At 43.7% G+C, this 22,741-nt stretch overlaps 1 protein-coding gene across 1 annotated transcript in view; it reads left to right on the top strand.

Annotated features, from left to right (window-relative positions):
• LOC122540118 (nicotinamide/nicotinic acid mononucleotide adenylyltransferase 1-like) overlaps positions 1-22,741 on the top strand; it is a 47,783-nt gene continuing 25,042 nt past the window's right edge. Inside the window, exons 1-5 of the mRNA XM_043675426.1 lie at positions 1-168; positions 6,650-6,777; positions 10,175-10,358; positions 12,293-12,411; positions 14,789-15,216. Of these exons, the coding sequence (XP_043531361.1) occupies positions 6,660-6,777; positions 10,175-10,358; positions 12,293-12,411; positions 14,789-15,216 (849 nt within the window). The 5' untranslated portion in view covers positions 1-168; positions 6,650-6,659. The remainder of the gene's footprint in view (positions 169-6,649; positions 6,778-10,174; positions 10,359-12,292; positions 12,412-14,788; positions 15,217-22,741) is intronic.

The following is a 22,741-nucleotide window of genomic DNA, read 5'->3' on the forward strand; positions in this document are numbered from 1 at the left end:
TTTTGCAAAGTGTTCTAGGGGAGGTGGTGCGCCGCCTTTTGGAGCTCGGAAATCCCTGTTTGAAATCTTGCCTCTTGGTGAAATGACCAGGAAATGCAGTGGCAGGAAGTGAACCAAAACCGAAACAGACCCGCAAGAGGCCCGGTTCTGCTCGTTGGTTTGATGCCGGTAAGGTTGCAAATGCAAACTTGTGTGTTCATTGTATTTTTTAGAAAAACCACTCGCATTCAGCAGTGACTCTCCTGTTAAAGGGACCCTCCCGAGTCTCGGGGCTACAGCGCAGTGTCTCTCTTACAGACACCTCCTGGGCTTTATTGCTGCTGACTGTGAGGATGTTGGGGTCACTTCCAAAAGGAGGACTGAGAGGTAGAGAAACGTGCTTTCACAGCGAATCTGTCACACAAAGAGACAAAGCAACTCAAATATATATCTTGCAACATTACAATGTGGTGAGGAAGAACAAAGGAAATTTGGACTGCGTTTTCATAGAGCTTGCACAGTTCAGATGGGCAGAATGGTCACCTGCTGTAATGCATCATTCATAGAGTCTTAGTACAGAATGGAAACCAGCCACTCCATGCCAAGCATAATCCCAACTAAACTAGTCTGGGCAATATTTTCTAATCAACCTGTTATGACACACCTCTGGAGAAGCTGAAAGTTGAACCCAGGTCTACTGGCCCAGAGATAGGGACACTACCACTGTGCCAGGAGTGCCCTCTTCAACCCTGAGAAATTAAATTCTAATCATCTGTGGGCCCTTTCATTCATAGGATGAGAGTGTTGCTGCCTAGCCCAGCATTTATTACCCCTTCCTAATTGCCCAGAGGGTAAGAGTCAACTACATTGCTATGATCTGGAGTCACATGTAGACCAGACCAGGTAAGGACAGCGGTTCCCTTCCTTCTCTACTGGAGAACCAGATGGGTTTTTCCTGATAGTCAATAATGGATTCATGGTCACAATTCAAATTCTACTATTTGCTGTGGTGGAATTTGATTCCAAGTCCCTGAATATTACCAGGGTCTCTGGATTAACACCCCAGTGATAATACCACCACGCCATTGCCTCCCCTTATCAGAAATAAAAAGTGTATAATGTACAGATTACCTCAGAGTATCAAATTTGTGCTAGTCCCAGACCAGAAGTGTTGTGATAAAACCCTGAAGAGGTTACTTAAAGCAGTGTACATTTAAGCAGCTATATGATAACCAGAACTAGAGGGCATGGGTTTAGGGTGAGAGGGGAAAGATATAAAAGAGACCTAAGAGGCAACCTTTTCACACGGAGGGTGGTACGTGTATGGAATGAGCTGCCAGAGGAAGTGGTGGAGGCTGGTACAATTGCAACATTTTAAAAAGCATTTGGACGGGTATATGAATAGGAAGGTTTGGAGGGATATGGGCTGGGTGCTGGCAGGTGGGACTAGATTGGATTGGGATATCTGGTCGGCATGGACGGGTTGGACTGAAGGGTTTGTTTCCGTGTTGTACATCTCTGTGACTCTATGACTCTATCTGCAGTTCCAATTTAAAAAGCTGAAGTCACAAATTACTCAACTATACTGAGGAGTTAGATTCAGACTCTGGTGCAAATATTATAAAGTGGTATTGTAGGAACTGTACCATGGGTGTGTTTTGGGTGCAATGTAAAAGCTCGTGTGTTTTTAGAATTAATTGGATTAGACTTCTGTGTGTTTAATATCTTTGAATGTTTATTATAATAGTTTGGATAATTTTATTTCCATTTTATTGTTTAAGCAAAATCTGCAGGATTGCATATTCATGTTGCAGTGAGGAATCACTTCATTAAAAGCAAAAAAAAAATCCTCAAACTATGTCAGGGCAGGTTCCTCTCTGGAATCTGATTTGATGATCTTAGCATCAATTGGGATTATGATGACACGTGAAAACAACTTCAAAATATTTTAAATGAAGCAAAGTTTCAGTGGAGTTTTGTGGTTGTTTCTGATGATATTCTTCACTGGGGAAGATTCACAACCAGCCAATATAGCAAAATGACAAATTAGAAGCTTGATCACTTCCATTGGAGGTAGACATGGTCTGTTTTGTAGTGATGCTCCCTAAGACTGCCTTTATTGTCAGTGTATGTTTAAGAGGCATATTTTTGAGTGTAACATAACATGTGACCTGTGGGTATTAGGATCTCAGATTAACACTTGTAGCATGACATGCTATTGGAAGCTTGCTGCTGTGTTGTAGACTTTGGATTTAGGTTTTAATTGTCATATGTACTCGAGTTTGGAGTACATGAGTACAGAGGAATCTCAATTATCTGAATGAGACAGGCAGACAGTATTTCATTTGGATAACTGATTATTTGGATAATCGATTTGACCTTAAGCAAGGGAAGCCATTCTGATCTATCGCTGTGCTGTACCGGAAAGTTTATTTAAATCTATAATTTTGATGTCTGCTATTTAAACAAACTAATCTTTGCATTCTGCAAATTACAGGTTAAACTGAGAAGGACTAAACCTTTACCACTGCATAAATATGTGAAATCCCAGCATTAAACAAGGTCAAACAGCTTCTACAATCACAAGAGCATTTGTCAGTTTCTGCTGAACCCAGTGTCGTGATAGAAGTACTGCCTTGCACATGCGTTTACTTCCTTTACCACTATTTTTGATGAACAGCCTGGTAAAGTGTCGTGAATAAAGCACTCACTTTTGTAAAGGGCTGTGTAACTAACCCTTATGTAAAAACAATATCCAATCATTGATGCTTGAGGTGCCTGTGTTTCTTTGTTTCCACATGTTCTTCAGTACAGGTAACCCGAATTCACTTACCTCTTTGATGTAATGTTTTTATGGGACCGTGAGATCTTGTTTGGATAATCCGAAATTTGGATAATCGATATTCGGATAATCAAGGTTTCTCTGTACAGAGAAAAGAGTGCAATTTTGCCATACACAGCGTCATCTTAGGTACAAAATCTTAGTTACAGAAATAGATAAATAAGTTAAAAGTTCAGCAGTGTAGTCTTCTTAGCATAAAAGTAGAAAAATAGAGAAGTGAAGTTAGAATGTTGAACATTATAGTCCCTTTGTGAGCCATAAGCCTGTAGATGCTCCAAACTGGGCTTCCCCAAGAGGGCTCACTTCGATCCTAGTAACTTAATGTTTGCCCAGGCATTTATGTGCTTTCAAATGTAATGTTTGTAGATAATAGTTGGTTGTAACAAATATATGTTGGATTCTTCAATGCCATGTTATCGACATCCAGTTTCTTACATTTAAGACCTTAAGACAAAGGAGCAGAAATTAGGTCTATTCCTGATGGAGCGCTTTTGCCAGAAACATTTTCCTGCTCCTCGGATGCTGCCTGACCTGCTGTACTTTTCCAGCACCACTCTAATCTAGACTCTGGTTTCCAGCATCTGCAGTCCTTGTTTTTACCCATCGTGCCTATCGAGTCTGCTCCTCCATTCAATCATGGCTGATAAGTTTCTCAACCCCATTCTCCCACTATCTCCCCATAACCCTTGATCCCTTTGATACTCAAGAACCTATCTATCTCAGTCTTAAATATACTCAATAACCTGACCTCCACAGCCTTCTGTGGCAATGAATTCCCTAGATTCACCACTCTCTGGCTGAAAAGGTTTCTCCTTATCTCCGTTCTAAAAGGTCTTCCCTTTACTCTCAGCCTGTGCCCTCGGGTCCTAGTCTCTCCTACCAATGGAAACATCTTCCCAACATCCACTATATCCAGGCCATTCTGTATGTTTCCGTTAGATGCCCCCCTCATTCTTTTAAACTCCATTGAGTATCAACCCAGAGTCTTCAAACATTCTTCATATGTTAAGCTTTTCATTCCTGGGACCATTCTTGTGAACCTCCTCTGAAGACACTCTGGGGTTAGTACATCCTTCCTGAGATATGGGGCCCAAAATTGCGCACAATACTCCAAATATAGTCTGACCAGAGCCTAAGAGAGCCTCAGAAGTACATCCCTGCTTTTATATTCAAGTCCTTTCAAAATATATGCCATCATTGTATTTGCCTTCCTAGCTATTGACTCAACCTGCAAGTTTACCTTGAAAGAATCCTGAACTGGAACTCCCAAGTCTTTTTTGCACTTAAGATTTCTGAATTTTCTCCCCAATGAGAAAATAGTCCATGTCTCTATTCTTCTGACCAAATTGCAATTATAAGGAATCACAAAAGCATTGCTGCATCGAACGCTCTGCTTCAGGCATAACAGTCAGTACAAACGTAAAAAATGAATTGTTGCCCAATAGCCAGGTTTGCTAATTCCATCTCATTTACTAAGAAAGTGCTACACTTTTGGAGGATGTCAAACTGAGGCCCTGTGCACTGTTAGGAAAAAAGTAAGTAAAAAAAGAGAAAAAAATAAAGAAGGAGCCATTTACCCCTTTGTACCTGCACCTGTTGTTAAACAAACACCATCATATAGTGCTCATTTCCTGCCTTTCCTCATATCCTTGAACACATTCCTATCCAAATAACCATCCAATACACTCTTGAATGCCTCAATGGAACCTGCCTGCATCACATTTCCACGGAGTAGAATGCATTCCAGATCCTAACCACACACACTGTGGAAATGTTCGATTTCTCACACATTATATGATGTGGTGCAGAAGTTAGAAGAAGGATTGAGAGAGCCAGAAATCCTGTGAAGCTAAAGAGCTGCGGTTTCAACCAGAAAACTCAAGCCTGCAGCAATGAAGATGTTACATTCTGTCCCTGTCCTTGTTCATATCAGAAATGTGAACAGTGAGATCTCCAGAAGAACACAGAGGCCTTTGAAAGATATGTGCTCTGATGTCTGCTTAAAATTCCAAATATAGACTGTAAGACGAATGGAGAGGAGCTTTAAATTGCAAGAGCAAAAAATTGCAAAAGAACACTTTAAACACTTGATCAGAGCTGGAGGACAGTAGAAACAGGTGAGCATCACAGAGCGTTTGCAGACAAATTGCAGTGAGTGGGCGAGGATGGAGATAGACAGATGATTGGAACACATGGTCACAGCTGGGCAGGATCGCTGCAGCAAATGACTGTATCGTCAGCAACGGGCTGAGTGCTTGGCTTGATGGTGGCTGTGTCTGGTCAGAGTCTGCTGACTGGATGTGCCCACGATGTGGACATTTGGTGGAAACGGGCAGTGCCCATGGATGGTGGAAGAAATGACTTATCTCCAAGGGTCTTGAACCTGTAGAGATCACTTCCCCCAGAGTGCAGTGGACACCAGGACATTGAATAAACTTGAGGAGGAGATAGACAGACAGATTTGAAATTAGTAATGGGTTGAAGGATTATGGAGAGCAGGCAGGAAAGTGGAATTGAGGTCGATTTGAGATCAGCCATGATGATAGTAAATGGTAGGGCAGGTTTGAAGGGCTGAAAGGCCTACTACTGCTCATAGTTCTTATGAAAAGGACCCAATTGATCAAACTGGCTGCACTGAGCTGCCCCAAAACAATGCGTAATACTTGCTGGTTGTTCAAATCTAAAGATTGCTTAACACTATTTAAAACTGAGGAGTTTAGATTTAAGAACTGAGTGCTGATGAAAGGTCAGCAATCTGAAATGGTAGCAGTTGTGACCCTTTCCACAAATCGTACCTGATCTTCTGAGTACAGGAGCAATGAAGCCTTGTTTCCATTGTATAGAACGCAGTGAGGCTGCACCTGGCGTGGTCGGTGCAGTTCCACAGGAAGGACATACTGACCAGAGACTCATTCATGAGATGGTGGGACTGCCCTCTGAGGAGAGTTGGAGGAGCTTGGACCTGTATTTTCTGGAGTCTAGAAGAATGAGCGGTGATCTAATACATGGGTAAAATATTCTTAAAGGGCTACCATGAAGATTTCTCCTTCTCACCCTCTCCCCTCAACTAAGGTGTGGTTAAACCCACCACTAGTCATCTGTCTCTCTAATGGGAGAGCAGTCCTGTGGTCCAGTAAGACCAATGTACCTTTACCTTTTATGTTTAAAGGTTTGGAGAGGGTTGAAGCAGGAAGGATGTGTCCTCTCTTTGTGGGGTCTCGACCTAGGGAATACAAGTTGCAGCATAAGATCATTTAGAACTGAGACAATGAGGAACATCTTCAATCGGAGGGTGATGAACCTTTTGGGATTCTTTTCCCCAGACCCCTTTGGAAGTTCAGCCATTGAGTAAGTTCAAGATAGAGACTGATAGATTTCCAGTTACTGATGACATTCAGGGATATGGGGAAGTGAGCGGGAACATGGCGTTGAGATAGGTCATCCACCATGATCTAGAGTGGTGGAGTAGCAGCATGGCCTACTCTTGTCCCTGTGGCCTACTCGTTTCATTTTCCAGGTTTATTTTAAACAACCAACATTCATTGTATTTTGCTCCTGATTTTAAAACTGCTCAGTTGTTATTGTACTCACGAGGGTGTTCTGTGTTACCAATATTCCAATCCATTTGTGATATCCCAGTCTGTCTGAAGGTGGTGGTCAAGAGGCTGGACAGGACTAGATGGACATGCCTTCCTTGGTTGAACAGCTAGGTTGGTTTGACCTTCCTGACCTTCCACTGTAAGAGTGGCAGCTTGGGTCAAGTGGACTCCGTCAAGTTAACAGAGTTAAGCAGAGGTTAAGGGTAACTCTCTGCTCTGTGTTTTACAGTGAGACCACGATGGAGAGATCTAGCAGTTGGACAGAGGTGGTGCTGCTGGCATGTGGGTCATTTAATCCCATCACAAACATGCATCTCAGGATGTTTGAATTAGCCCGTGATTACCTCCACCAAACAGGTTTGAAGCCTCTTTCTTTATGTTTTTCAGTCTTGTGCATCCTTCAAATTTGTTTGTTGGAATCAATCTGTGTTCCCGTCAGGTGTGGTCAGAGATTGTGCTGGTTCTTATCTTTTTGTTATTCCAAAATTTTACCTTGACATTTTAAAAGGTTTTACATTCCCATACCATCTCTCTTCCTTCCACAAACCCTTCCTCTATCAGTGATAGAAATGCAGGATCCTTTAAGGGGAGATATTTTTTAATCAGCCATGTTACTACACACCTCGGGAGCAGGTGGGACCTGAACCTGGATCTCCTGGCTCCGAGGTAGAGTCACTACCACTGTGCCACAAGAGCTCTTAATCCTTTTTAAAGGGAGATATTTTCTGATCAGCCTGTTACACAGCTTTGGGCTGGTGGGGCTCCAAGCCAGGACCCCCTACCTCAAAGGTAGCGATATTACCACTGATCAACAAGGGGACCCTTCCTTTTAAAGGGACAGCTTCCAAGCTGATTAAGGAAGTTAATGCACATTGGATACTGCAACTATTTATATTATCAAAAGCGAGCAAGTCACAACTACTGGAACCAATCCCACATGAGGTAATGGTATAATTTTGTAAATCAAAAATTTTCTGTGTCTAAGAAAAAGAGATTGCTTCTTTACATATCTCCAAGTCTAATTTCATCCCCTCCCTCTCTTTCTAATTGTCACTTTGTCTCTCCTTGGGGTAAAAATTGTTTCATTAGTAACATTAGTAAGATTTTCCTGCCCTCGGATGCTGCCTGACCTGCTGTGCTTTTCCAGCACCACACTCTTGACTCTAATCTCCAGCATCCGCAGACCTCACTTTCGGCTCTTTAATAACATGGCTGATTTTGGTGGTTTATTTTAAAATAAAAAAGCTATGTCCTCGAGGGCCTGTGTGGCACAGTGGTGGTGAGCCCAGAGACCCGGGTTCAAGTCCCACCTGCTGCAGAGGTGTGTAATAACATCTCGGAAAAGAGTGATTAAAAATATCTAAAGTTTCCGGATGAAACAGGTAGTTATTGCAGAAAGGCATAGCTGAATTTTCGGGGTCAGATGTCACCAGGCACTTTCTACTCATTCTGTTTTGTTGTTTTGAAGCAGTCACCTCTAAACATTTTTGAAAAAAGCTGTGTTCTCCCACGGGGGTGAAGCTGGAGGGCATTATCTCCCGGAGCAACACCATCCAAGTTTAGCTCCTTGCCCTGTTTTTCCCCACCTTTTTTTATTATTGTTGGAGTACTGTAGTGCAAGTAACTTGTTTATTTGGGTGATCTGGTGGGAGGGGCTGGGGTGCATTGGTTTTTCCCTCCACCAACTCCACTTTGATTAGTCTCCTCCCTTTGTTGATTTATTTTTGTTCTTGGCACACTGCCCTTGTGGGCACTGGTTGTATTTAGGCGATTGGGTACTTAGACTACAGTATTTAGCACTGTGTTTATTCCTTTGTAAAAAAAAAGAACTGACTTCTTCCCCAGTGCTTCTGGACAGGGAATGGTGGAAACTGATGTTTGGGCTAGATTTATAATAAAGCCTTTGCAAATCTCTTTTGGGCTTTTTTAACTCCTATGCCTCCTGGTTTTGAATTCCCCCATCCTCGAGAAAAGACATTTGCTATTCACCTTATCCATACCCATCATGACTTTATAAACCTGTATAAGGTCACCCCTCAGCCTCTTACACTCCAGTGCAAAAAGTTACAGCCTTTCCTTATAATCAAATCCTCCAGTGCTGGTAAGATCCTGGTAAATCTTTTCTGCTCCCTTTCCAATTTAATAATGTCCTTCCAATAGCAGGGCAACCAGAACTGGACACAGTACTCCAAAAAGTGGCCTTACCAACGTTCTGTACAACCTCAACATGATGTCCCAACTCCCTACATTTGATGGTCTGAGCAATGAAAGCAAGCATACTAAACACTTTTTTTTCACCATCCAGACTACCTAGACTCATGGAATCCTACAGTGTGGAAACAGGCCATTTGACCCAACCAGTCCATACCTACAAGTAACGCACCCAGACCCATTCCCCTAAGTTTACCCCTGACTAGTGTACCAAACCTGCATGGCCAATTCACCTAACCTGCGCATCTTTGGATTGTGGGAGGAAACACACACAGACACAGGGAAAACTCCACACAGACAGTCGCCTGAGGCTGGAATCGAACCCGGGTCCCTGGGGCTGTGAGGCAGCAGAGCTAACCACTGAGCCACCAAGCCACTAACAGCAGCTGTGATACAAATTTCAAGAAACAATGAACCCCTATATTTCTGTCTTTGAGAACACTCCTCTGGGCTCTACTCTTTGACCTTCAATGTTAATTCTCTTTCTTTTCCAGAGGCCTGATGAGTGACTCCTGCCTTATTTTATGTTTATAGCATCTGCATCTTCCTCAGTTGTGTCCATTCCTAATCAGTGGCTGTACCTTTGTTACCCACTTTACACACAGGGTCAGTAGCGGACTGTCATGCTTCATAATTCATTCATGGGGTGTTGGTGTTGCTGGCTGGGCCAGCATTTGTTACCCATCCCTGGTTGGCCCTTGAGAAGGTGGTAGTGAGCTGCCTTCTTGAACCAATACAGTCTTTGGGGTGTAGGGCAATGCTGTTAGGGAGCGAGTTCCACGTTTCTGACCCAGTGACACTGAAGGAATGATAGGATAGTGTCCAGGTCAGGATGGTGAGTGGCTTAGAGGGGAACTTGCAGGGGCTGATGTTCCCATGCATCTGCTGCTCTTTGTTCTTCCAGATGGTAGGGGTTGCAGGTTTGGAAGGTGCTGTCTGAGGAGCCTTGGTGAGTTGCTGCAGTGCATCTTGTGGATGGTACACACTGCTGTAACTGTGCATTGGCAACACAGAGAGTGACTGTTGAGGGTGTTAGATGGGCTGCTTTACCCTGGATAGTGAACAAAACGTATTCATACTTTATTTGATGGGATGTGGGTATCAATGGTAAGTGTGTGTTGCTGGAAAAGCACAGCAGATCAGGCAGCATCCGAGGAGCAGGAAAATCAATGTTTTACTGCTCCTCGGATGCTGCCTGACCTGCTGTGCTTTTCCAGCAACACACTCTCAGCTCTGACCTCCAGCGTCTGCAGACCTCACCGTCTCCTAGTATCTGTGGTAAGACAAGGACATTTATTATTCCTTCCTGTGAGCCACCTTCTTACAGTCCATGTGGTATTGGTACACTAACGGTAGTTATGAGGGAGGGCGTTATGGGTTTTGACCCAGCTACAGTGAAGGAATGACGATATGTCTAGATCTGGATAATGAGTGGCCTGGAGGGGAGCTTGTAGGCGGTAGTGTATCTGCTGCCCTTATCCTTCCACAGTTGCTGGGTTTGGAAGGTACAGTCAAAGCTTTATCTAACACTTATCTTTTTCAGGGAAGTACAAGGTTATAAAGGGTATTATATCGCCAGTGGGTGATGCATACAAGAAGAAGGGTCTAATTGAAGTGAAACATCGACTAGCCATGGTGAGAAAGGCCACAGAGAGCAGTGATTGGGTGACAGAGAGCTCTTGGGAAAGTCAGCAAGAAGAGTGGTTGGAGACTGCTAAAGTTCTCAGGTGAGTGAGGCTCTGGAAAACTCGGTTCAATCCTCTTATCAAAACCCTTCTCTATAAGGTTAATGTGTCACTGTCCTCTTAGCCAGTTACCTTACTGCATCCAGCAGCAAAATGAGAGACCAAGGGGTGCGAGTACAAAGTTCCTTGAAGGCGGAGTCGCATTGGACTAGATAGTGAAGAAGGCATTTAGCACCTTTATTGGTCAGTGCATTGAGTAAGGAGTTGGGATGTTATGTTGCAGCTGTACAGGATATTGGTGAGGCCACATTTGAAGTACTGCATACAGTTCTGGTCGCTCTGCTATAGGAAGGATGTTAATAAACTGGAAAGGGTGCAAAAAAGATTGACACAGATGTTACTGGGACTGGAGGGTTTGAGTCATAAGGGGAGGCTAGATAGGTTGGGACTTTTTTCCTTAGGGGTATGAGGCTGAGGGGGAGACCTTTATAGAGGTTTATAAAACCGTGTGGGGCATAAATAGGGCCAATGTCTTTTCTCGGTGGTGGGAGAGTCCAAAGTTAGAGGGCATAGGTTTAAGGTGAGAGGGGAAAGATTTAAAAGGGATCTAGGGGCAACATTTTTACACAGAGGGTGGTGCGTGTATGAAACAAGCTGCCAGAGGAAATGGTAGATGCACGTACTGTTAGAATATTTTTTAAAAATTTGGACGGGTACATGAAAAGGAAAGGTTTAAATGGATGTGGGCCAAATGCAGGCAAATGGGACTAGATTAGTTCAGGAAACCTGGTTGGTATAGATGAATTGTGCCAAAGGGTCTGCTTCCATGCTTTATGACTCTGACTCTAATTGGGATTCTCTCACGGGGCTATACATTTCTGACAGTGAGGACAGAATTGAAGTACTTGTTGGTATCTCACTGGTGGCCATTAGCTGTTGCTGAGTTATTTCACAGAATCGTTATAGAGGCAATTCATCCCATCAGCATTATCGCCTAGTGTCAATCTCCTGGCCTTCCCCCAGCGTCCTTACACATTATTTCTATCCATATAATTATCCAGTGGCCTGTTGAGTCTGTCTGCAGTGGGCATTAAATGTGGGCTTGAATTTCTCCTGATGTCAGGAGGTATTTTCTGGTCCATTTGCGGCCCAGGTTGATGGGCAGAACATCCTGTATTGGGTGATAGATGGTTCTGTGAATGCACAGGGTACATGAGAAACCCCTTTCAGACTCTGGCTCAGTGATGACCTATATCAGGTGCCAATGACCAAAGTGGAGGAGATTGCTTGAATTTGTCTTCCTAATGAAACTGAGTGTTTGTAATGACCAGACTCCAATGATGTTTGCCTTCCCTATGCCTTCCTTGTTCATTGCGTTCTTCCATGGGCTTATATCCATCCCCAACTCTGGCATCAAAACTGCTGGGGATAGCCAGCCTATCTGTTTCTGGGACATGGGTGATGGGGATTGACTTGTTCTGCTCCCCTTTCCCATAGGAAAATAAGAAATGGGAACAGGAGAAGGCCGTTCGGCCCCTTGAGCCTGTTCCACCATTCAGTAGAATCATGGCTAATGTGACATTCCTCACATCCACTTTCCTGCCTTTTCCCCGTAATCCTTGTTTCCCCAACTGATTGAGAACCTATCTCAGCCTTAAATGTGCACAAAGGACTCTGCTCTCACATCGCTTTATGATAAGCTGTTACAAAGACCCTCCAAGAGCCCCCTGTGGGTTCTACAGTGCAACTGCAAATCCAAACAAAGCACAGAAGATTCTTAATCACTTCGTTACTGAAGTTAACCCTGTCATAATCCTGGAAACAACAAACCCAATGGTTCCAGCGCAGAGGAACTTCGCAAAATATCGCTAAAAACTCAACTGTTGTTGTGCCAAGAGAAGAAGAACAGCCATTTTGAGAAGTATGCTTGAAGTTTTTTTTTCCTTCCCAACACTGCCTTTGGTATTTTTACACAGATACCATTCTGAGCATTTGGACAGCTTCAGTAACCACGAGAAGAAAATCGCAGCCCAACGCAGGAAGGGCAAGAAAAGGAAGCTCAACGAGAAAGATGACAGTACCTTGGAAACAAAAGGTGTTTACAGAGCAGATGTAACAAAACTTACGGTTACGTTTTTAAAAATTCATTCACAGGATGAGGGCGTCACTGGCTAGGTCAGCAATTATTGCTCAGAGGGCAGTTAAGAGACATTGCTGTGGGTCTGGAGTCACACGTAGGCCAGACTAGGTAAGGATGGCAGCTTCCTTCCCTAAAAGAAGGTAGGCCTATACTCTCGGGAATTTAGAAGAACGAGGGGAGATCAAATTGAGATATTCAAGAAGATAAAAGGTGTGGATAAAATAGACGTGGAATGGATGCTTCCTCTTGTGGGACATTCTAGGACGAGAGGTCATATTCTTAGGATAAGAGGCAGCAATTTCAAAACAGAATTGAGGAGAAACTACTTCTCCCAAAGGGTTGTGAATCCATGGAATTCGCTACCCCGAATTGCGGTGGATACTGGGATAGTCAGTAAATTTAAGAAGGAGTTAGACAGATCTTTAATTTGTAAAGGGTTATGGGGAAAAGGGTTGTGGGGGTGAGGAGCATATCAGCCATGGCCGAATATTGGAGCAGGCTCAATGGGCCAGATTCTGCCCTCATACCTTATGAGGTAAGGGCAGAACGAAAGGATATTTAGTGAATCAGATGGGTTTTTCCTTTCAGTTGATTCATGGTCATCATTCCCAATGTTTATTGTATTCAAATTCCCTCATCTGCCGTGGTGGGGTTTGAACCTGGGTCCCAGAGTATTAGCAAGATCTCTGGATTAACAGTCCAGCGATAATACCACTCGGCCACTCCCTCCCACTACACCTTTAAGCTTCTACAAAGTAAATTAATGTTTTTTATTTAGGAAAAAAACCAAAATGTTTAGAGTCCCATCTCATTTAGTGACAAATGCTCTGAAATGGCACATAGCTAAGTTCGGAATTATTCCCCAATCTACTTCAATCAGCGGGGACTATAAGCGAGATCACCAATAGAAGGCAGTGGTGCTGGTGGGGAGGGGACAGTTTTGAACCCCTGGTTGGGTGTTGGTTTTGCTGCTATGTTTTATCTCCCAGCCATTCCGGGAGCTGCAGGCTCCAGGAGGAAGTTGTTTGCCATCCGTGAGTAGCAAAAAAAGTAATCAGAAACATTCCGAGCCCATTCAAGGATCTCTCAGACTGGTTTTTTCTGGTTTGCTGTCATTGGAGTGGTAACCCAGAAACCCAGGACATGTCACCCATGGAAGATGGTCAAATCTGAATTGAATAAAATCTGAAATTTTATTTCACCAACAATGGCTTTGTGGTTAGCACTGCTCCCTCTAAGCCCCAGGTTTGATTCCAGCCTCGGGTGACTGCCTGTGTGAAGTTTGCACATTCTCCCCATGTCTGCGTGGGTTTCCTCTGGGTGCTCCAGTTTCTTCCCACAGTCCAAAGGTGCACAGGTTAGGTTGGATTGGCTGTGCCTAATTGTCCCATAACATCCAGGGATGTGCAGGCTAGGTGGATTAGCCATGGGAAATGCGAGGTTGCAGGGATAAGGTAAAGTGGTGAATCTGGGTGAGATGCTTTTCGGAGAGTCAGTGTGGACTCATTGGGCCAAATGGGCTGCTTCCACACTGTAGGGATTCTATGAAATTAAAAATTAATCTAACGCTGGCCTTGCGACCAATGTTGATTGTCATTAAAAAAATCCATTCTTTTCCAATGTTCTTTTCTAAAACGAGGAGTGCTTAAGGTGAGGGGATGTGAGGAATTGTTTTTTTTCTCTCGTAGACGGTGGTGGGAGTCTGGAACTCACTGCCTGTCAGGATGGTAGAGGCAGAAGCCATCATCATATTGAAGGAGTAGTTGAACATGCATTAACAATGCCAAGGTATACAAGGCTATGGGCCAAGTGCCGGAAAATGGGAATAGAATGGTTGCATGGTTTTGACTGGCACAGACTAGACTGAAGGGCCTCTGTCTGCAGATTTCTATGACTGTACAAAGGCTCAGTGTTTCCAAGTAAAATGTCACCCAGTTTAGACAGATGAGAATCTTCTATCTCAGAAGGTTGAGAATCTTAGGAACTCTCTTTCTTTTGAGGTGGTGGAAACACAGATTTTTGGAATATCTTGAAGGCAGGATGATAGATTCCTGATTAACAAGGGGCTGGAAAGGTGGATGGGAATGTGGGAGTAAATCAGAGCCTCCACAAAGAATTTGAATGATGTATTGAGGGGCTGAGTGACCTGCTTTTGCCCCTATGTTTGTACGCAAGAATTGTTTCTTAGAATAGTGATAACAGCCTCAGGCGACTGCTAAAATTGTTTTCAGTGTTTTGTTCATCATTCTCAAGACCTCCATCGATCTACTTTAAAGTCAATAACCTAATGACCTGCTGCATGTAAAGGGATTTTGTTTCCTCTCCTCTCCAGAGGTTCCTGGTTTAATGCTCCTCTGCGGAGCTGATGTTGTGGAGTCTTTTGCCGTTCCCAACCTGTGGAAGCAGGAAGACATTGAAGAGATTGTCGGGAAATTTGGCATTGTGTGCATCAGCCGTCTCGGAAGCAACGTGGAGAAATTGGTCTACGAGTCTGATATCATGTGGAAGTTCAAGGAAAATATTCACCTTGTGACAGAGTGGATAGCCAATGATATCTCAGCCACAAAGGTTCGACGAGCTTTGCGAAGGGGACAGAGTGTTAAATATGTGATACCTGATTCCGTCATTGAATATATTCAACAGCACAATTTGTACGATCCATGTAGTGAAGACAAAAACTCTAATGTCACTTTAGCACCACTAGAACGTTATGGAAAATTATCAAATAGAAATTTGTCACAGGGTCAGACTGGATCAGATTGATCATGTATTATTTTTATTGCATGTTTTGGGATAAGGGTTATTTTTAATAGAGTAAATGACCTCAGTGCTGTATCAGGCTCCAAGAATGGAGGGGGGTGCGGGTGTCTGATATGATGGGTGATAAGGAGTTTGTTTATACCATTGTCTCATGGCAAAACCTAAAAATTAATGCTGTATTATTGTCAATGGAATTAGCTACATATTATGTGTCTCAAGGCTACTGTAGGGGAGAACATTTTAATATATTAAATTATATTGTTTTGGAATACTGCCTTGTTGGTGTGTTATGCTGTTTTAGACCTCCTAACTAGAACCATCTGCAAACTTGGATATCCAACCTGTCTCTTCTTTCAATTCATTGATATTTATGAAGTCTCAGTAGTCATCCTTTGTAAGCAACCACGAATCACACACTGTCGATGTTAGAGGCATTACCTTTTACAATGACTCTCTGTATAAACCAATTACCAACCCAGACTGTGCTCATTTTGAGCACTTTCAGTTTTGTTAATGGTCACGCCTATATCTAGAGGCCAAACATCAACCTCCAACTGGGAGCTGGTGATGGAGATCACAACCTCCCGCCCCCATCTCCCTGTCTTAGAGACTGAGGATTTATCTGAGGAGGCTCCTGAGGCATATGTCACACTCTCTAAAGTTTGTTATTCAGAGCCTGACTGATAGAGTTTAGACCCTGTTGAAAATGGGGATGTGTCATGGAGCCTTGCACATCTCCAGTGTAACTGTTCAAGTGTTTAGTAATGGACCTTGCCTAAGGTAGCCATGCCTGGATCTCTGAGCTGGAGTCCTCAGTGCTGGACAGTCCAATTGAACATCAGGGAAAAGCCTCCCCAGGATAGAGCACTTAAAACTTTTATGTTTTTTTATTTTTTGTATTTTTTATCTTTTTTAAAAAAAATTTAACCCCCACACTACCACCTAAGTGCGGTAGTGCTTATTTTTTCCCCAGCACCCATGGTGTGTGTGTATACGTGTGAGACACAGTGAAAGATACAAAGTGCACGAATCTTTATTCAATTACTTAAAACTTTTAATATGAATGGAGCATAGGCCCTGGAGCCTAACTGCTAATTGCTAAGCAACCCACACATAGGAGATGGGCCAGAGGAGTCCCCTTAAAACATATTGAATATACCGTGTCAGGGTTGAGAAGGTGGATGGGCTAAACTTTCAACTTGTGTGATTTTGAATGTGTCTGAATTTTTTAAAAAAGCACAAAACTGACTCGGCAAGGTGGCGGCGATTCTGTAGGACTGCTGTGGACAGCTCTGCCTAACAGCCATACCGGTGTTTTTTGCTATCCCTGGCCAACTTATGTGGTGGAAATATTAGTTTAAAACCTTACAGAACACATATTTGTTAATATTTGGGAGTGGGACGGATGCCAAAGGGAAAAGGAGCAAACAAACAGCAGCCGGGAGGACACTCCCCTGCAGCACCTACCACACCAGAGACTGCAGCAGCAGCAGCCTCTCCTGAACCCCCCGGGGACCTGACAGACTCCAAGGAATTGGCTGCGGCGATGGAGAGACTTACCTTTAAAGTTGCGGCTGCGATTGAGGAAATCCATGGGGAGATTCGTGCCCAGGTCCAACCTATCACATCATGCAGAAGCGTGAGCAGGAGATCCAGGGCCTCAGGGAGAGGCTGGAGGAAGTGGAGGGTTGAACTAAGGCCTTGGAAGCTGCAATGGAGTCCTCATCCAGTCGGATCCAGGTGCTGGAGCGAGAGGTGCGGGCCTTGCGAAACCATATCGATGACCTCGAAAATCGAGGTCAGAGGATAAATCTCTGAATTGTCGGGCTCCCTGAAGGTGAGCAGCTGGTCAGCTTCTTTGAAAGCTGGCTGCTGAAGTTTATGGGCCTTCACATCGAGTCCAGCAGGCTTCAGATTGAAAGGGCGTATCGGGTTACAGTGCACAGGTCAGGGCTGGTGCAGCACCCACGCCTGTTCCTCGTGCACTTCCACTCATATAAGGACAAGCAAAAAGTCATAGAAGCTCCCAGATCCCTGGGAAAAGATCCACCGGCGCTGCTGTACAAGGCGTCAAAATGCATGTTTTTCCAGGATTTTTCAGCAGCTGTAATCTGAAAGAGGAAGTCCTTCGACCAAGTTACAAAGAGGCTGAGGAACCTGGGCATCCAGTTATCCATGAGATACCCCGCAGTACTTCGTTTCAGCCACGAGGACTCAGTTTATACATTTGACTAAGGCTAAAAACTTTGTGGACGCTTTAAAATAGATGGATTGGCCTGAAGAATATGGTTAATGTTTGTTCTATTTTCTATTTCTCCCCATGTTTTCCCTTTTTTTTATTCCTTTCCTTCTCCCTAATATTTCCTTTTTGGAAAGAGGGGAAAAGACTTTGTAATAAGTTGTTCCTTTTTTTAATAACTGGATGTTCTGATGGGAAATTTTGTGGATGTTCTTTGTTGTCTCTCTCCCTTTTTTGTTGTTGTTCTGCTTTTCTTTTAGTCACAAGTCGGGGTGTCATGAAGCCAGGAATGGGTGGAGTGCTCATCCTGACTTTGTCTTTTGATTTAAGGATCATCTCCTTGTTTTTTCTTCTGGCCTTAGGCTGGGGCAGAGTTCAGATTTGAAGGAGCTGTGAAGGAGGGGATGGGTAGGGTGAGTGCCCCCTTTGGGTAGGGGAAAGAGTCTTCCATTCAAGGCTCTATAGTTGGTTTTCTTTGTAGTTTTTTGGTAGTAATAGTTGTTGATAGTTATGATAGAGTAGTTTTTGTATATGTAGTTTTTTGAATCTATGAGTCTTTATTTACTTATGCTCGGCACTTTGTAAGCAGGGTTCTCCCTCCGAGGGGTTCAAGGGTGTCTGAAAGTGGATATGGCTAAGTGTCTTATGAAATGATGCACCTGGAACATTAAGGGAAGTCATTCGCCTATTAAAAGGAAAAAGGTGCTTTCTAGCCTTAAGAGGGAAAGGGTTGGCATCGCTTTGTTGCAGGAAACCCATCTTGATGATGGGGAACACCTGAAATTACAACAGGGGGGTTATGACCGGGTATTCTTTTCATCCTTTACTACTAAAAGTAGGGGAGTGGCAGTACTTATCCAGAAAAATCTTCCGTTCACATTATTAGAGCAGGTGAAAGATGAGCAGGGACGGTTTGTGATACTTAAAGGCCCGATACATGGGGAGGACTATGGCATTTTAAATGTTTACTGTCCTCCGGCGCATCCCCTCAAATTTTTGATTAGTGCTTTCTCTAAGTTGAGTGCTTTTGGAACACGGCACATTATTATTATAGGGGGGGGGGGGGTTTAATTGTCTTTTGGATCCGACAGTGGACAGGATGCCTTGTGGGCCCCCAACTATTTCTTCACAGGGCAAGCTGGTGGTTGACTTATGCAAGGAGTTGGGGCTGGTGGATATTTGGAGATGTCTTCACTCTACCGGCAGGGACTTCATCTTTTTTTCAAACCCACATAAATGTCACATGAGGATTGACCTCTTTCTGGCTCCCTCAGCCCTTCTGGATTCGATTATGGTTTGTATAATTGGGAATATAGCTGTCTCTGATCATGCGGCAGTATATTTGGAGGTTAAGGCCAAGAGTGAAGGACTAGGTTTGCGGCACTGGCGTTTGGAACCCTTTTTCCTTAAGGATTCCAAATTTGTGGAATACGTTTTGAAGGAGTTTCAGGAATTCTTGACTATCAACTCGGGCACGGCTAGTAGCCCGTCCATGGTATGGGAAACTGCTAAGGCCTTTGCTAGGGGATTAGCTATTTCCTATTCAGCTAGCCGGAAATGACAGGAGGAACAGCAGCGTCTACTTGAGACGTGGTTGAAAGCCGACGAGGCAGCACATTTTGCGTGGCGTTTGGTGACTAAGCTACAGCGGATCACAGCCCTTCAGGCTGCCTTGAATTCAATACTGGCACAAAACGCAAAGAAAGAACTTGCTTTTGCTAGACAGAGGCTGTTCGAATATGGGATAGGCCAGGGAAGTATTTAGCGTACCTGACTAGGAAAAAGCATGCTCCCCAATCCATTACTGCAATCAGAGACAGCGCCGGGGTCCTTACATACAATGCCACAAAGATTAATGAGGCTTTTCGGAGCTTTTATTCTGAATTGTATCGGTCTGAAGGTTGCGAAGACAGGAGTGCAAAAATAGAGACCATTTTTAAGAACCTGGACCTCCCAGGGGTAACCTTGTAACAGGCCTCTCTCCTTAATGCCCCCTTGACAGTTCAGGAAATACAGGAGGCAACTAGGCAACCTCAGAGTGGCAAAGCGCCTGGCCCTGATGGTCTTCCGGGTGAGTTTTATAAGGAGTTTATAGGGATTCTGTCAGGGCCGATGTTGGAGATGTACAATCACTCCCATATGCATGAATGCATACCATCATCTTTGAGAGAAGCTAATATTTCATTAATGCTTAAGAAGGGGAAGGTTCCTGAGGATTGTGCCTCATATAGGCCCATCTCTCTATTAAATTCAGATTTCAAGATCCTGGTGCTGAGATTGGAAAGGGTGTTGCCCCATATTATTAAAGAGGACCAGACAGGCTGTATAAGGGGCCGTAGGTCCTCTAATAATATTAGAAGGTTGCTGAATATGGTCCAAGTTTGTCAGCATTACAAAGCAGCCATCCAGCCAACTGAGCTAACTGACACCACCCCCCCCCCCCAACTCAGAAGGAGGCCATTCAACCCATCGTGCTCATGCAGACTGTACAATACAGCTACTTAACTGGATAGAAATGTGCAGAGGTATGGAGGAAGAGGCAAGAGATTGGGGCTAAGTAACAGAATTGGTGCAGGCATGATGGACTGAATAGTCTCCTGCATAATTCTGTGAATAAGTCCCACTCCTCAAGTCGTTCCTCAAAGTCCTCTTTAATATGTTCCCTTTAAACATTTATCAAATTCTCCCCCAATACTGAAAGATCACATTAAACCAAAACTTTGCTCAATCACCAATAATTAGAATCAGATTTATTGTCACGTACTCAAATGAGTTCAGTGAAAAGTATACAAGTCGCAACTTACAGCACCAACTTAGATACAAAAGTATCTGGGCATGATCATTAAATACAAATCCTTAAAGGAAAAAAGTTAGAAAAATAAAGGGAGGTCGGGGTGGGGAGTGAAAATGATTGAAATTTACAAAATACTGAGAGGCCTGGGTGTGGAGAAGATGTTTCTACAAGTAGGAGACACTAGGACCCGAACGCTCAGCCTCAGAGTAAAGTTAATGTTTCAGTTTGTTCAGAACTTTTTAAAATTAGTTTTTAATCAGACAAAAGGCCCTCTCTGTGAACCATGAACTCTGATTCTCTTTTCACAATTGCTGCCAGACCTGCTGAGAACTTTCAGAAATTTCTGTTATCATTTCAATTTTCTGGTAGCTGCCGTATTTTAGTTTTGTATGAAAGCTTGACAGGGGCCTGACTGACATTTTTTTCTCAAACAGCATCACCAAGCATGACCTGGTTCTGTTGTTTTGATGAGTTATTGGTGCACAACAGCTGACTGCCACTCTCGCTGAGAGACAGCACTTTGATGTAAATTCACTGATTTTATCGTTCTTTGGCACATTTGTTGCTGGGTCTGTACTTGATGGAGTTTAATTGAAACTTACAGAATACTGAGAGGCCTGGAAAGAGCGGACATGGTGAAGATGTTTCCACCAGTAGGAGAGACTAGGACCTGAGGGCAAAGCCTCAGAGTGAAGGATGAGATGAGGAGGAATTTCTTCAGCCAGAGGAGGGGGGTGTCTGTGGAACTCATTGCTTCAGAGGGCTGGGGAGGCCAAATCATTGTCTTTAAGACAGAGGTAGGTAGGTTCCAAATTTGTAAGGGTACTAAGGGTCACAGGGAGAATGCAGGAGATGGGTTGAGAAGCATAACGAGTTTTGAGAAGATTTGTAGCTCAGGTTGAGGTTCTGGATGTAGGTTTGCTCACTGAGCAAACACCAATTAGCCACAAAACGACATGACCCTCTCTCACTAGTATCCTTACATACAGATAAGGAAGGACACCACTTCGACTGGGACAACACATCTATCTTTGGACAAGCCAAACAGAGACACGCACGAGAATTCCTAGGAGCATGGCATTCCAACCGGAACTCTATCAACAAACACATCGAGTTAGACCCCATCTGCTACCCCCTGAAAAAAAGACAGGAGATACATCACCACAGGAAATGACATCACCAACCCAAAGAAACCCAAGCATATAAAGAGAAAGCAGGAATCATGTACACTGTTTCGCCTGAGACCCACTGAAGATGTTACCTAATAGGGTGATGAAACTTCTGGAAATGAACCTCCCAGCTCAGCGAGCAAACCTACATCCAGTTGAGAAACATATCAGTCATGATCGAATGGTGAAACAGATTCAATAGACTGAATTCTGCTCTTACATTTTATGATCTATATGAAGGAAAATGCTTTATTTTATAGTCAAGGAAGGCAAAATTCAAACTGAGCATGAAGAAAATAAGAGACTAAAATCCTGATATACTAATGTTTACCTCCTCCGTTGGAGCATAGCACCACAACCCCGAGGCTGCCACATTAAGGGTATTGAAGGCTGAGAGAGACAGAGTTTTAACCAGGAAGGGTTATGAGGAAGAGACAGGAGAGCGGAGGTGAGGGTTATCGGATCAGCTGTGATCACATTGAATGGCAGGGCAGCATCACTGAGCTGAATGACCCACTTTGCTCCTGTGTGTTATGCTCTAATTGTCATTTAGAGAAAAATCAAATCAGATGCTGAGACAGAAATGTATTGAGATGAGGGGAGGGCTGCAGTCTGATAAAAATTCGATCGACATTTTCATAGTGAGCTGGAACTGCTCCATCGTTTTCTCCCGTTCCTGTACCTCTGAAATGAGTGCAGGGCTGACCAACAGCTCTTCAGTGCTTACCAAACTCCTGCATCATTCTGTGAATTAGTCCACTTCTTTAATCGTTCCTCAAAGTCCTCTTCAATATCTTCCCTGCCGTAGTGAGGTCACCATCAATTGCCCAGCCCTACCTGTACTTAATAACTCTTCCTGTTTAATTGGATTCATTATTTAAACTAATTGTTTCTGTAATTAAATATGGCAACAACTTATCACATTCTTAATGCTTTAAAGAGCTTGAGGGAGAGAGCTGATTCTAAAACAGAAATATTGAATGAGACTGAAATGGTTATGTGAATTCTGCTTAGAGGACTTTGAAGATAAGTCTCCGATTACCCTTCTGGAACGTCAGTAACCTTTTAAGACTTGCCTGTAAACAAGTTAAGAGAAAGTGAGGACTGCAGATGCTGGAAATCAGAGCTGAAAAATATGTTGTTCGAAAAGTGCAGCAGGTCAGGCAGCATCCAAGGAGCAGGAGAATCGACGTTTCGGGCATAAGCCCTTCTTCAGGAATGAGGAGGGTGTGCCAAGCAGGCTAAGATAAAAGGCAGGGAGGAGGGACTTAGGGGAGGGGCATTGGGAATGCGATAGGTGGAAGGAGGTTAAGGTGAGGGTGA

The sequence above is a fragment of the Chiloscyllium plagiosum genome, chromosome 34, assembly GCF_004010195.1.
Source record: "Chiloscyllium plagiosum isolate BGI_BamShark_2017 chromosome 34, ASM401019v2, whole genome shotgun sequence".
Taxonomy (NCBI): domain Eukaryota; kingdom Metazoa; phylum Chordata; class Chondrichthyes; order Orectolobiformes; family Hemiscylliidae; genus Chiloscyllium; species Chiloscyllium plagiosum.